This window comes from Pimephales promelas, chromosome 22 (assembly GCF_988280905.1).
Source record: "Pimephales promelas chromosome 22, fPimPro1.hap1.1, whole genome shotgun sequence".
In the NCBI taxonomy this organism is placed as follows: Eukaryota; Metazoa; Chordata; class Actinopteri; order Cypriniformes; family Leuciscidae; genus Pimephales; species Pimephales promelas.
Window position 1 is genome coordinate 15,276,819 of NC_142790.1, and position 15,333 is coordinate 15,292,151.

The 15,333-nt window shown below is 39.7% G+C and overlaps 1 protein-coding gene across 2 annotated transcripts in view; it reads left to right on the plus strand.

Annotated features, from left to right (window-relative positions):
- stau2 (staufen double-stranded RNA binding protein 2) overlaps window positions 1-15,333 on the plus strand; it is a 174,880-nt gene that overhangs the window by 35,217 nt on the left and 124,330 nt on the right. For both annotated transcript variants that reach the window (XM_089125989.1, XM_089125988.1), the window contains exon 5: window positions 13,909-14,044. In XM_089125989.1, coding sequence (XP_088982115.1) covers window positions 13,909-14,044 — 136 coding nt within the window. The remainder of the gene's footprint in view (window positions 1-13,908; window positions 14,045-15,333) is intronic.

The window sequence follows — 15,333 nt, forward strand, 5'->3', positions numbered from 1 at the left end:
GCACGAAAGTTGTTTGGCCTGATGTGATCTATAATTGTACCGAGTTTCATATTAATTCACGCAAGTGTGTTTGATTTATGGACAAATGTTCGAATCCCAGTCCAGGGGGCGCTGTCGAGCCGCCCTGCCACGCCCGATGACCAGCTTCAGCCCGGCCCTGATGGCCATGGGTTCTGACCCGTGTGCAAAGTTTCAAGAGTTTTAGAGGATGTTAAGGCCCCCGAAAATGCCAGAGAAGTCGCACACAGCAAATAAAGGGTTAAAATTAACCTGACAGGCGCCCCTCCTCTCACTCACACAGAGAGACACTGAGAGACTGGCAAAATTCTAAGATTTTCTCTACATTCAAACAAAGATATCTGACTTTCTGTGGGTCCTAGCTAATGAGTGTCAATTAGAAAGTTGTCCGGCTCGAGGAGTACAATACACATACCGATTTGTAACTCTAGTTAAAACTAACAACCCCACTTTTGTCAAAAGGTGGTGCTACTGAGCCCTCACCACGCCCGTTTCTGAAACTTTGCACGTCTACTGGCTAATAAATGTGATGTGTCTGTCGAGTTTCATGCGATTTGAAGCATGCTAAGGGTCTCAAAAGCATCCTAAAAGAATGGTAAAGTTTGATGCGTTGCCACGGCAACAGTTTAAAAGATATCAAGAATCCATTCACAGGTCTACATCTGCCGTATATTTACATTATACAGATTAAGTTTGAAGCAAATCGGGTAAAAATAAAAGGGTGATTTCAAAGCATTTTGAAAGTGACACACTTCCTGCTGCCAGTTGGTGGCGCTATAACTTTGACTCACAATAGTCACATCCATGTGATCGTCCTCTTACAGCGAACACACTGCTGAAGTTTCATCAAGATCAGTTAATGTATGCTGAAGTTATAACACACTTCCTGTTTCACGTTTCTCGCCATAATTTCGTTTCCTCGCCACGGCCAAACCGTTCGAGATATCAAAAATCCCCTCGCAAACTTTCATCCTCAATGCCTTGACTTCATGCTGACCGAGTTTCGTGCCGTGTGTTTGAATTCTCTAGGAGGAGTCTTGCACATTCCATTGCGAGCGTTTTACAAACAAACCTCAATAGCCGACTTCCTGTTGGGCTGGGGTAAAAAGTAAGAGTGTGAGGTATAGATGAAACGATGAGATCAACATGTGTACCGAGTTTCATATTATTACATTCAAGCGTGTTTGATTTATGGACCAAGTGTTCGGACCCCGTTCCAGGGGGTGCTGTCTAGCCCCCCTGCCACACCCAGGTACCATCTTCTGCCCGGCTCTGATGGCTTTGGGATCTGACCTGTGTGCAAAGTTTCAAGAGTTTTCAAACCCGTTAAGGGCCCCAAAAGCCGCTAAGAGTCTCAAAATCATCAAAAAAAAGAATTTTAAAGTTTGATGCGTTGCCACGGCAACAGTATCAAAGATATCAAGAATCCATTCACAGGTCTTCATCTGCTATGTATTTACATTATACAGATTAAGTTTGAAGCAAATCGGGTAAAAATAAGAGGGTGATTTCAAAGCATTTTGAAAGTGACACACTTCCTGCTGCCAGTTGGTGGCGCTATAACTTTGACTCACAATAGTCACAGCCATGTGATCGTCCTCTTACAGCAAACAAACTGCTGAAGTTTCATCAAGATCAGTTAATGTATGCTGAAGTTCTGACACACTTCCTGTTTCACGATTCTCGCCATAATTTCGTTTCCTCGCCACGGCCTAACCGTTCGAGATATCAAAAATCCCCTCGCAAACTTTCATCCTCAATGCCTTGACTTCATGCTGACCGAGTTTCGTGCCGTGTGTTTGAATTCTCTAGGAGGAGTACTTCAAATTCCATTGCGAGTGTTTTATGAACAACCCTAAATAACCGACTTCCTGTTGGGCTGGGGTAAAAAGTAATAGTTTGAGGTATATATGAACGATGAGATCAACATGTGCACCGAGTTTCATATTATTACATGCAAGCGTGTTTGATTTATGGACCAAGTTTTCGGACCCCGTTCCAGGGGGCGCTGTCTAGCCCCCCTGCCACGCCCGGGTACCATCTTCAGCCCGGCCCTGATGGCCGCGGATTCTGACCCGTGTGCAAAGTTTCAAGAGTTTTTGAGCATGTTAAGGGCCCCAAAAGTGCCCGAATAGTCGTATAAATAATAATAATAATAATAAATATAGCTGCGAGCAGCGATGGCGGGCCCAAGCCGGTGGCACCGCAACCCCGGTTCCTTTAGTTACCTAAAGGCACCCGGGTGGCGGTGCCAAAGGCTTTGGCCCTTTCATGATTAAATGTTAAAACGGCTTGCCATACTCTGTCATTTCGACTAGTCAAAATTATGTTACAGATATCTTAAATGATAATACAAACTATCCAAAATGTAATTACGACTAGACAGAAAGACGTTGTTGATATCTACAATGTTAATTCCGGATAGGCAAACTTAGCTTTTAAATGTTAAAAGGGCTAGCCATACAGGGACGTAGGCTCAGAGAGAGGCTCACCATATTCAAACCAAAATATCGGACTTCCTCTTGGTCCGAGCTAATGACTATGTAATAGAAAGTTGTCCGGCTTGAGGAGTACAATGTATATACCGATTTTTGTAACTGTAGATAAAACTAACAACCCCACTTTTGTCAAAAGGTGGCGCTATTTAGTCCTTGCACCATGCCCGTTTCTGAAACTTTGCACGTCTACTGGCTAATAAATGTGATGTATCTGTTGAGTTTCAAGCAATTTCAATTTCAATTTGACTGTTGAAAAGAAGTGCGCCGATTAGATACTCAGGATCGGTATCGGCTCTGACACTGCCATCTTTGACGAGGCTGATTCAAATTCTATATTGTGCATATACTATTCTATGTAAGGCACAAAGGCACAAAAACTTTCTAAAGTACCATAAAGTTTTTGTGTACTGTATTATAAGTGTTCTGAAGCTATTATGTGATACAGAAATTAATATTTAAGTCATTAAATTCAAGAACACGTAAACTTTTCCCTCTCTGCGCCTGTCAGTCATTCTCCATTCAGCATTCAAACAGCACGTCGCATTCGGTTACAGTCAATGATGAAACGATCTTCAAGATGATTCAATGTTAATCCTATTATACTGGGTCTTTAAGATAAAGGTCTAAAGGTCTATATTTTCGAATGAAGAAACTTTTTCTTGCTGGACTTTATTGCTGTAACTTAATCGTGTTACTTTCTACCGGGTGTCGGACGCTGTCGGTTAGATCACAACACTAGAGTCAGAGCACTATAATTGTTCTTCACGCACACAGTAACTGAAATTTAAAACCTTTAAAAGAAAAGGCTCAATAAACTATTGCATAGATAGATAATGTATAATACACTGTTCATAAATATGTATTTCCTTTGTGCTTTGAACTTTTCAATACGGACTCAATGCGCTGTAACTTCAAGTGGCTTCAAGCACATCATTCTCCGCTCGGGATGCACATAAGTGCTTTGTGCTGCACCGTATTAGAGCCGTAATATCATAATGCAGTGACGTAATGACAGATTATTAATTGCCTTTCAATTATATGTTGCTGCGTCATTAAACATCTGTCCTATGCATTTCAAACATTTATAGCAGCCATGGCTATATCTTTTTATGTTTTTTGTTATCTTGTTTTTCATGAATGTATTTTTTAAAAATAAGAGCAATGTGTATTATCTATTATTAATATAGTTTATAACAGCATTTTTGTCATAGATTATGACAAAGTAATCATATGATCCACCAGCGAGGAACCAGCAGAACAGAGTGAACATTCTTTCTGTTTAGTTCAATCCTACTTAATAGGAATTTATTTAAAATGCTCGCTCTACTCCACACCATTAATGTCTTGTGCGGACATCCGTATTTTGACTTTCGGTTTTAAGTAAGCGATTTAAAAGCTCCCAAGTCCCAGCGGAGTCACACGTTGATTAACCGGTGGGAATATACACAATAGGCCTACCTGATATTGAACACAAGAGGGCAGTATAGCACTACGTATGACTCAGATTATTATTTTTTTCTGAATTTTACAACAATTCTGGCTGTTTTTGAACGTAAACATAATTCTTAAATGAAAAAAGGGAAAAATTGGGGAAGTTATAATATTTGTATAATTTAATTTAGAAACAAATGATGTATAATTACATTTTTAGAAGATATGAGGCTTTTAGTGTTTACTTTTTTGACATTACTTTAATATTTTGCCATAGTTGCACATGTCTACTGGCTAATAAATGTGATGTATCTGTTGAGTTTCAAGCAATTTCAAGCATGCTAAGAGTCCCAAAAGCATCAAAAAAGAATGTTAAAGTTTGTTTCGTTGCCACGGCAACAGTATCAAAGATATCAAAAATTCATTCACAGGTCTACATCTGCCGTGTATTTACATTATACAGATGAAGTTTGAAGCAAATCGGTTAAAAATAAGAGAGTGATTTCAAAGCATTTTGAAAGTGACACACTTCCTGCTGCCAGTTGGTGGCGCTATAACTTTGACTCACAATAGTCACATCCATGTGATCGGTCTCTTACAGCGAAAACACTGCTGAAATTTCATCAAGATCAGTTAATGTATGCTGAAGTTATAACAGACATCCTGTTTCATGTTTCTCGCCATAATTTCGTTTCCTCGCCACGGCCAAACCGTTCGAGATATCAAAAATCCCGTGGCACTTTTTTCATCCTTAATGTCTTGACTTCACGCTGATCGAGTTTCGTCGAATTTGGTTCAGTGCTCTAGGAGCAATAATTTAAATTCCATTGCATGTGTTTTAAACACAACCCTAAATAGCCAACTTCCTGTTGGGCTGGGGTAAAAAGTAAGAGTGTGAAGTATATATGAAACGATGAGATCTATATGTGTACCAAGTTTCATATTATTACATGCAAGTGTGTTTGATTTATGGACCAAATTTTCAGACCAAGTTTATTGACCAAGTTAATCTGATTAATAAACTAATTATATAAAACTATTGTCAATTCACTACAATTAAACTAGTTATATGCCTTTACTTATAAAAAATAAAAATAAAAACTTATTTAAAAAATACCAGGCTTGAGAAATGTATTTTCTTTATGCAGGTCATACACACAGCAGTGAAATGGTTAAGCCCCCTCCCCCTGCACACACACACTCAGACAGATACACACACACATAGACAGCCAAAGACACAGAGACACAGAGACATGTAGGCTCAGAGTGACCATATTCAAACAAAAATATCTGACTTTCTGTGGGTCCTAGCTAATAAGTGTCAATTAAAAAGTTGTCCGGCTCGAGGAGTACAATATACATACCAATTTTTGTAACTCTAGTTAAAACTAACCACCCCACTTTTGTCAAAAGGTGGCGCTACTGAGCCCTCACCACGCCCGTTTCTGCAACTTTGCACATGTCTACTGGCTAATAAATGTGATGTGTCTGTCGAGTTTCATGCAATTTGAAGCATGCTAAGGGTCTCAAAAGCATCCTAAAAGCATCCTAAAAGAAGGGTAAAGTTTGATGCGTCGCCACGGCAACAGTTTCAAAGATATCAAGAATCCATTCACAGGTCTTCATCTGCCGTATGTTTACATTATACATATGAAGTTTGAAGCAAATCGGGTAAAAATAAAAGGGTGATATCTAAGCATTTTGAAAGTGACACACTTCCTGCTGCCAGTTGGTGGCGCTATAACTTTGACTCACAATAGTCACATCCATGTGATCGTCCTCTTACAGCGAACACACTGCTGAAGTTTCATCAAGATCAGTTAATGTATGCTGAAGTTATAACACACTTCCTGTTTCACGTTTCTCGCCATGATTTAGTTTCCTCGCCACGGACAAACCGTTCGAGATATCAAAAATCCCCTCGCAAACTTTCATCCTCAATGTCTTGACTTCACGCTGACCGAGTTTCGTCGAATTTGGATCAAAGCTCTAGGAGGAGTATTTGACATTCCATTGCGAGCGTTTTACAAACAAACCTCAATAGCCGACTTCCTGTTGGGCTGGGGTAAAAAGTAAGAGTGTGAGGTATAGATGAAACGATGAGATCAACATGTGTACCGAGTTTCATATTATTACATACAAGCGTGTTTGAGTTATGGACCAAGTGTTCGGACCCCGTTCCAGGGGGCGCTGACGAGCCGCCCTACCACGCCCGGGTACCAGCTTCAGCCCGGCTCTGATGGCCGCGGGTTCTGACCCGTGTGCAAAGTTTCAAGAGTTTTCGAGCACGTTAAGGGCCCCAAAAGTGCCCAAAAGGTAGTAAAATAATAATTATTATAATAATAATAGTAAAGAAAAATAATCCCAAGGAAAACAATAGGGCCTTCGCCCTTTCAGGGCTTGGGCCCTAAATATAGCTGCAAGCAGCGATGGCGGGCCCAAGCCGGTGGCACCGCAACCCCGGTTCCTTTAGTTACCTAAAGGCACCGGGGTGGCGGTGTCGCAGGCTTTAGCCCTTTCATGATTAAACGAAATGTTAAAACAGCTTGCCATACTCTATCTGTCGTTTCGACTAGTCACAATTACATTACAGATATCTTAAATGATAATACAAACTATTCAAAATGTAATTAAGACTAGTCACTTTTGTCAAAAGGTGGCGTGTTGATATGTACAATGTTAATTCCGGATAGGCAAACTTAGCTTTTAAATGTTAAAAGGGCTTGCCATATAGGGACGTACAGTAGGCTCAGAGAGAGGCTCACCATATTCAAACCAAAATATCTGACTTCCTCTTGATCCAAACTAATGACTATGAACTAGAAAGTTGTCCGGCTTGAGGAGTAAAATGTATATACCGATTTTTGTAACTGTAGATAAAACTAACAACACCACTTTTGTCAAAAGGTGGCGCTATTTAGTCCCTGCACCATGCCCGTTTCTGAAACTTTGCACATGTCTACTGGCTAATAAATGTGATGTGTCTGTTGATTTTCATGCAATTTCAAGCATGCTAAGAGTCTCAAAAGCATCCTAAAATAATTTCAAAGTTTGATGCGTTGCCACGGCAACAGTATCAGATATATCAAGAATCCATTCTCAGGTCTTCATCTGCCATGTATTTACATTATACAGATGAAGTTTGAAGCAAATCGGGTCAAAATAAAAGGATGATTTTGAAGCATTTGGAAAGTGACACACTTCCTGCTGCCAGTTGGTGGCGCTATAACTTTGACTCACAATAGTCACATCCATGTGATCGGCCTCTTACAGCAAACACACTGCTGAAGTTTCATCAAGATCAGTTAATGTATGCTGAAGTTATAACACACTTCCTGTTTCACGTTTCTCGCCATAATTTTATTTCCTCGCCACGGCCAAACCGTTTGAGATATCAAAAATCCCCTCGCAAAATTTCATCCTCAGTTTCTTGACTTCATGCTGACCGAGTTTCGTGCCGTGTGTTTGAATTCTCTAGGAGGAGTATTGCAAATTCCATTGTGTGTGTTTTATGAACAACCCTAAATAACCGACTTCATGTCTAGCTGGGGTAAAAGTAAGAGTGTGAGGTATATATGAAACGATGACATCAACATGTGTACCGAGTTTCATATTATTACATGCAAGCGTGTTTGATTTATGGACCAAGTTTTTGGACCCCCTTCCAGGGGGCGCTGTCTAGCCCCCCTGCCACGCCCAGGTACCATCTTCAGCCCGGGCCTGATGGCTGTGGGATCTGACCTGTATGCAAAGTTTCAAGAGTTTTCAAACCCGTTAAGGGCCCCAAAAGCCGCTAAGAGTCTCAAAATCATCAAAAAAAAAAAGAATTTTAAAGTTTGATGCATTGCCACGGCAACAGTATCAAAGATATCAAGAATCCATTCACAGGTCTTCATCTGCTATGTATTTACATTATACAGATGAAGTTTGAGGCAAATCGGGTCAAAATAAAAGGGTGAGTTCAAAGCATTTTGAAAGTGACACACTTCCTGCTACCAGTTGGTGGCGCTATAACTTTGACTCACAATAGTCACATCCATGTGATCGTCCTCTTACAGTGAACACACTGCTGAAGTTTCATCAAGATCAGTTAATGTATGCTGAAGTTATGACACACTTCCTGTTTCACGTTTCTCGCCATAATTTCGTTTCCTCGCCACGGCCAAACCGTTCGAGATATCAAAAATCCCCTCGCAAACTTTCATCCTCAATGCCTTGACTTCATGCTGACCGAGTTTCGTGCCGTGTGTTTGAATTCTCTAGGAGGAGTATTGCAAATTCCATTGCGAGTGTTTTATGAACAACCCTAAATAACCGACTTCCTGTTGGGCTGGGGTAAAAAGTAATAGTATGAGGTATATATGAACGATGAGATCTATATGTGCACCGAGTTTCATATTATTACATGCAAGCATTTTTGATTTATGGACCAAGTTTTCGGACCACGTTCCAGGGGGCGCTGTCTAGCCCCCCTGCCACGCCCGGGTACCATCTTCAGCCCGGCCCTGATGGCCGCGGTTTCTGACCCGTGTGCAAAGTTTCAAGAGTTTTTGAGCATGTTAAGGGCCCCAAAAGTGCCCGAATAGTCGTATAAATAATAATAATAATAATAAATATAGCTGCGAGCAGCGATTGCGGGCCCAAGCCGGTGGCACCGCAACCCCGATGCCTTTAGTTACCCAAAGGCACCGGGATGGTGGTACCGCCGGCTTTGGCCCTTTATCGCTGCTCACAGCTATATTTATATTTAATATAAAGCCGGTGGCACCGCCACCTTGGTGCCTTTAGGGTTATTCTGTACGACGTGTAAAAACGTAACCCCCGCTTTGACTATCAAAAAAAAGTGTATTGTAGAGCTTGCATCAATGCAGACTCGATGCGCTGTGCGCTGTAACTCCATGTGGCTTTAAGCGCATCATTCTCCACTCGGGATGCGCATAAGCGTTTTGTGCCACACTGTACTGAGCCTTTCATATCATAATGCAGTGACGCAATGACAGATTATTAATTGCCTTTCTTGTTCTGTTCCATATATTATATGTTGATAATAGATAGGACAGAGCACTAAAAACCTCAAACAAAGCACTAAAAACTTAAGCTGTTTGCTGTGTAGTCTGAGAATGAGCTGTTTGATTTGCACCCTCTTCCTCTTCACTGTCCTCCATAAAAACCAGCTATCCAGGTCCATGTTGTTCTAGAAAGTTTGTATGTTGCTGCCTCAATTAACATCTCTGCTATACATTTAAAACATGGCTATATCTAAAATAATTTATCTTTTTGATTTTTGTTATCTTGTTTTTCATGAATATTTTACAACAATACAAAGAGCAATGTGTATTTTCCATTAATATAGTTTGTAATGGCTTTTTTTTGTCATAGATTATAATCATATATTTTTTGGATTTGTTATTTATCTTTATAATAAAGTTGTCTGTATTAAGTAGATTGTGTTTAACACACACAAGAGTGATTTATTAGTTCAACACATAGTTATAGAAATTCTACTTTATCTAAAAAAACCCTGCACTTTATACACACACACACACACACACACACACACACACACATAAATACATGTAAATAAAAATACCACATTTGATGTGTTTTTAGTCAGAGTATTATTTTATACAGAAACAAATATTTGTAATTCAGATAAGAATGAAGTTAGTGTTTTAAAATCTTAAGGAAAACAAATATATTGAAATATAGCACATGAATTTTAAATTGATTCAACTTCAATTACAAATACAATCTTACTTTTATTTAAAGCAATCTATACATTTAAAAGATGGGGGTTATATGCCTATTTTGTCATTTTAAAATATTGTTATGCAAAATTGTTATGCAAAAAGACAAGGACTTAGAGACAAGGACTTGTAGGAAAAATCACAGCCAGCCACACACACACACACACACATAAACACAGACAACAGCCCTCCCCTCCCCACACAGACACCCACACCCACACCCACACACACACAGAGAGAGAGAGAGAGAGAGAGAGAGAGAGAGAGAGAGAGAATCGCAGGGGAAATAAATCCATTCAAACTACAATATCTGACTTTCTGTTGCTCAGAGCGAATGACTTTAAATTGGAAAGTTGATCGGCTTGACGAGAACAATATACGTGGTAAGTTTTGTAACTGTAGGTAAATTGAGCAAAGTTATAACACACTTTATGTGTCCTTTTTTAGTCATAAAATTCATTTCCTCGCCACGGCCAGACCGTTCGAGATATCAAAAATCCGTCCGGAATTGAGCATCCTCAATGTCTTGACTTCATGCACACCGAGTTTGGTTGTGATTGGTAAACACATGCATTGTGATTTGATGTATTTCTCTTAGGACAATTATTCAAACAAACCATAATTCATAATTCATAAATAACTTCCATTTGAACTGTCATAAAACTTAGAGCACGAAAGTTGTTTGGCCTGATGTGATCTATAATTGTACCGAGTTTCATATTAATTCATGCAAGTGTGTTTGATTTATGGACAAATGTTCGAATCCCAGTCCAGGGGGCGCTGTCGAGCCGTTCTGCCACGCCCGGTTACCAGCTTCAGCCCGGCCCTGATGGCCATGGGTTCTGACCCGTGTGCAAAGTTTCAAGAGTTTTCGAGGATGTTAAGGCCCCCGAAAATGCCAGAGAAGTCGCACACAGCAAATAAAGGGTTAAAATTAACCTGACAGGCGCCCCTCCTCTCACTCACACAGAGGGACACTGAGACACTGGCAAAATTCTGAGATTTTCTCTACATTCAAACAAACATATCTGACTTTCTGTGGGTCCTAGCTAATGAGTGTCAATTAGAAAGTTGTCCGGCTCGAGGAGTACAATATACATACCGATTTTTGTAACTGTAGATAAAACTAACAACCCCACTTTTGTCAAAAGGTGGCGCTACTGAGCCCTCACCACGCCCGTTTCTGAAACTTTGCACATGTCTACTGGCTAATAAATGTGATGTGTCTGTCGAGTTTCATGCATTTTGAAGCATGCTAAGGGTCTCAAAAGCATCCTAAAAGCATCCTAAAAGAAGGGTAAAGTTTGATGCGTCGCCACGGCAACAGTTTCAAAGATATCAAGAATCCATTCACAGGTCTACATCTGCCGTATGTTTACATTATACATATGAAGTTTGAAGCAAATCGGGTAAAAATAAAAGGGTGATATCAAAGCATTTTGAAAGTGACACACTTCCTGCTGCCAGTTGGTGGCGCTATAACTTTGACTCACAATAGTCACATCCATGTGATCGTCCTCTTACAGCGAACACACTGCTGAAGTTTCATCAAGATCAGTTAATGTATGCTGAAGTTATAACAAACTTCCTGTTTTACGTTTCTCGCCATGATTTCGTTTCCTCGCCACGGCCAAACCGTTCGAGATATAAAAAACCCCCACACAAGCTTTCATCCTCAATGTCTTGACTTCACGCTGACCCAGTATCGTCGAATTTGGATCAAAGCTCTAGGAGGAGTATTTCAAATACCATTGCGAGCGTTTTACAAACAAACCTCAATAGCCGACTTCCTGTTGGGCTGGGGTAAAAAGTAAAAGCGCGAGGTATAGATGAAACGATGAGATCAACATGCGTACTGAGTTTCATATTATTACAGGCAAGCGTGTTTGAGTTATGGACCAAGTGTTCGGACCCCATTCCAGGGGGCGCTGACGAGCCCCCCTGCCACGCCCGGGTACCATCTTCAGCCCGGCTCTGATGGCCGCGGGTTCTGACCCGTGTGCAAAGTTTCAAGAGTTTTCGAGCATGTTAAGGGCCCCAAAAGTGCCCGAATAGTCGTAAGAAAAATAATAATAATAATAATAATAATAATAGAAAAGAATAATCCTAAGGAAAACAATAGGGCCTTCGCCCTTTCAGGGCTTGGGCCCTAATAATCCTAAGGAAAACAATAGGGCCTTCGCCCTTTCAGGGCTTGGGCCCTAAAAATGTATTACATTTATATAGCGCTTTTTCTCTGTACTTAAAGGAGTAGTTCACTTTAAAAAAAAAAACTTTAGATAAAAGATGCCCATGTCATTATTTCTTCAGTTGAAAAGAAATTAAGGTTTTTGAGGTATTTTTAAGGTATTTTTCTTCATATAATGGACTTCAATGGGAACCAAACGGTTCAAGGTCCAAAAGACAGTTTCAGTGCAAACTGTTCAAAGGACTTTAAACGATTCCAGACGATGAATAAGGGTCTTATCAAGCGAAACGATCGCTCATTTAAAAAAAAATTAACAAAGTTTAATTTTTATAAGCACAAATGGTCGCCTTGCTCTGTTCTGTGATGTGCGTTCGTTACTCTCCTGTTCGAACTCGTTTATCAAAATGAACGAATCTTTTTTCGTATCATTTGATTCATTCAAAGAACGAAATAAACGAATTGACTCGGAAAAAGATTTGTTCATTTTGATGAACAGGAGAGTCACAAATGTGCGTCACAGAACAGAGCAAGGCAACCATTTGAGGTTATAAAACTTAAACTTATTCATCGTCTGGAATCGTTTGAAGCCCTTTGAACAGTTTGCAGTTTGCACTGAAAGTGTCTTTTGGACCTTGAACCGTTTGGTTCCCAGTAAAGTGCATTATGTGGAGAAAAATCCTGGAATGTTTTCATCAAAAACCTTAATTTCTTTTCGACTGAAGAAAGAATGACATGGACATCTTGGATGACATGGGGGTGAGTAAATTATCAGCAAAAGTTTTTTTTAAAGTGAACTACTCCTTTGGATGAACGTCAGCCATATTGTGCCAGAACGCCCACCAAACACTAGATTATTAGTGGAGAGCAGACAGAGTGATGAAGCCAAAAAGTATGGGGATGATGAGGAAGCCATGATGATGGACAGAGGCCAATGGGCCAATTTGGCGAGGATGCTAGGGTTTCAAGGACATCCTGGGATTTTTAATGACCACAGAGAGTCCTCATTTTAGCATCTTATCCAAAGGAGGACATTGTCTTTTGAAAGTATAGTGTCCCCATCACTATACTAGGGCGTTAGGACTCACACAGACCACAGGGTGAGAACCCCCTGCTGGCCTCACTAACACCTCTTCTAGCAGCGACCTGGTTTTCCCAGGAGGTCTCCCATCCAAGTACTGACCAGGCTCAACCCTGCTTAGCTTCAGTGGGCAACCTGGGCTACAGGGTGAAATGGCTGCTGGCGCAAACTAATAGGCTGTAAAGTAGTGGAGTGTTCTTCATTGGGGGTCCAGCATGGATTTTTATTATTTTAGGTTAACCTGCAGAAAGGGTATAACCATTATAAATATTTATCCAAATGCACGATAATACAAAAAGAAAAAAGAAAGAAATAGAAATCAGGGACTAATTTGTTGTTGTAAGCTGTAAAGTAGATCAGCATTCTTCAGTCGTGGTCAGGATGGTAGTGAAATCAATTGAAAGGGTTTAATTTTAATTGTTTGACCACTATAAATATTTAGCCAACTGTGAGATAATAAAAATACAAAAACACACACACAAAAAAAGGTTGTGTTGAGTACAACAGTGCCCACTCACTTTTTTTCCCAGTCATTGGTTCTGGAAGTATCTTTTCCATTCAGTTCTATAGGGATTTTAAAAAGTCTTTGTTAAAGAGTTATAAGCCATGAACCAAAGCAACCTAAACACACTGATTTGAGGCAGGAATTTCAAAATTGGACAAAAGTACAAGACTGTGTACTTAATGGCTTTAGTGAGGGAGAGAACTATAATCCCATATGGATTGGCAATACATGGAGAAAAATAAAACTAATCATTTAAAATCAAAGGTGTTTTACCACTATAAATGATTAAGCCACATGTGGGATAATAAAAATACAATTTTAAAATCTAATAAAATACAATAAAAAAAAATTAAATAAATTATTTTAATTATAATTATTATATTTTTCTTTTTTGTACATTATTAAACAGGGGGTCTCTTGATCCATCTTTTTCCTTTTTGCAGGCAGCATCACTCCTACAGTGGAGTTGAATGGCTTGGCCATGAAGCGAGGGGAGCCAGCTATCTACAGACCCCTGGACCCCAAACCCATTCCCAACTACAGAGCCAATTACAACTTTAGAGGAATGTTCAACCAGAGGTATGTGCTTCTGCCTGAGAATTTTTTTTAATCTCTGAAGCAGAACTGTTATCATATCATATTATTGTTATTACTGCCATCCAGTGGTGTCATACTTGTGTTAGGTCAAACATAAAGCACACAGTAAACTCAGATTGGCTGCCCAAATAGGGTTAACTAGGGGTTGACCACTGTATTCAACATTTTTTCAACAGATTAAAATGCCTGGTGTGATTTTGTACTAAGCTTTCACTATTGGTCAAGAGAACAACTTTTGGGAATGTGATAGTAATTTTGCTCATTACCATAAGGTGGCAGTATTGCCCTTTTTTTCTTGTGTAAGAGGACTTTGACTGCACCCATATTTTACATAAGACATCAAGAGGAAACCCAACACACTAACAGAAATATAAAAGTAAACACAACTGACCTTAAAATCAAACAGTGAAATGTATTAATATTGCCATATGTTTGGATGATGATGATGTGTTGGAAAAACTTACTTTCATAGTCTTCATGCCTTTTTTGAATGTTTGCTTTCTAAATATCTTTTGAATCGTGATGCTTCATGCTCTTGACAGACAATAATTTACAACATACACACATTGTGGTTGGCATGAATTGCAAGGGAACTCATATTTAATGTAGTCCGGGTCATATTTTCTTGTACCTTTCATTGTTTTTGAGGATGAAGGCTTGTCTCACAACCTGCCCAGAAAAATTTGAATTTTTCTGCAAAATATCTAATTAGATATTTAATTCTATTTCTAGGGATATTTTTTGAAGATTCACTATACTTCTGTATATGCTTAGAGCTTGAGTGAACATTTAGCTCCGCAATTTTGCATAAACATCTAATTTATGTTTTTGCAAACTTTGAGCCGCTATTTGTTGCCACGGTTTATTCCAGCTGAACTGGCAAGAACGAAAAGAAACACGCCGACACTGACGTATTCGTTCGCTAGAAGGCATGAACAGCGAGAAGCAACGTTGACGCTAATCGGAAAACTACACATTACAAGGAGCACATTACCCCTTAATCCTGTTGTCATTTGAAGCTTTTATTTAGGCATTTGCTTTCGATTGAAGCTCTATGGACACTGTGAGAACAAAGACGAGGTGAGAAACCCGAGTCTTGTAATGCTAAGATCTCAACCTGATATCAAACAGCGTTAAAGGGCCTGCGTGTAGTGATTTTATGGAAAGAAATGCATATACGTTTCTTCGCTGCACATCTAGAATTTCTGTGATGTAGTCTTTGAAATAGTAATACAACAAGGAGCCAAAGTAAATCGGATCCTCCGTGTGAT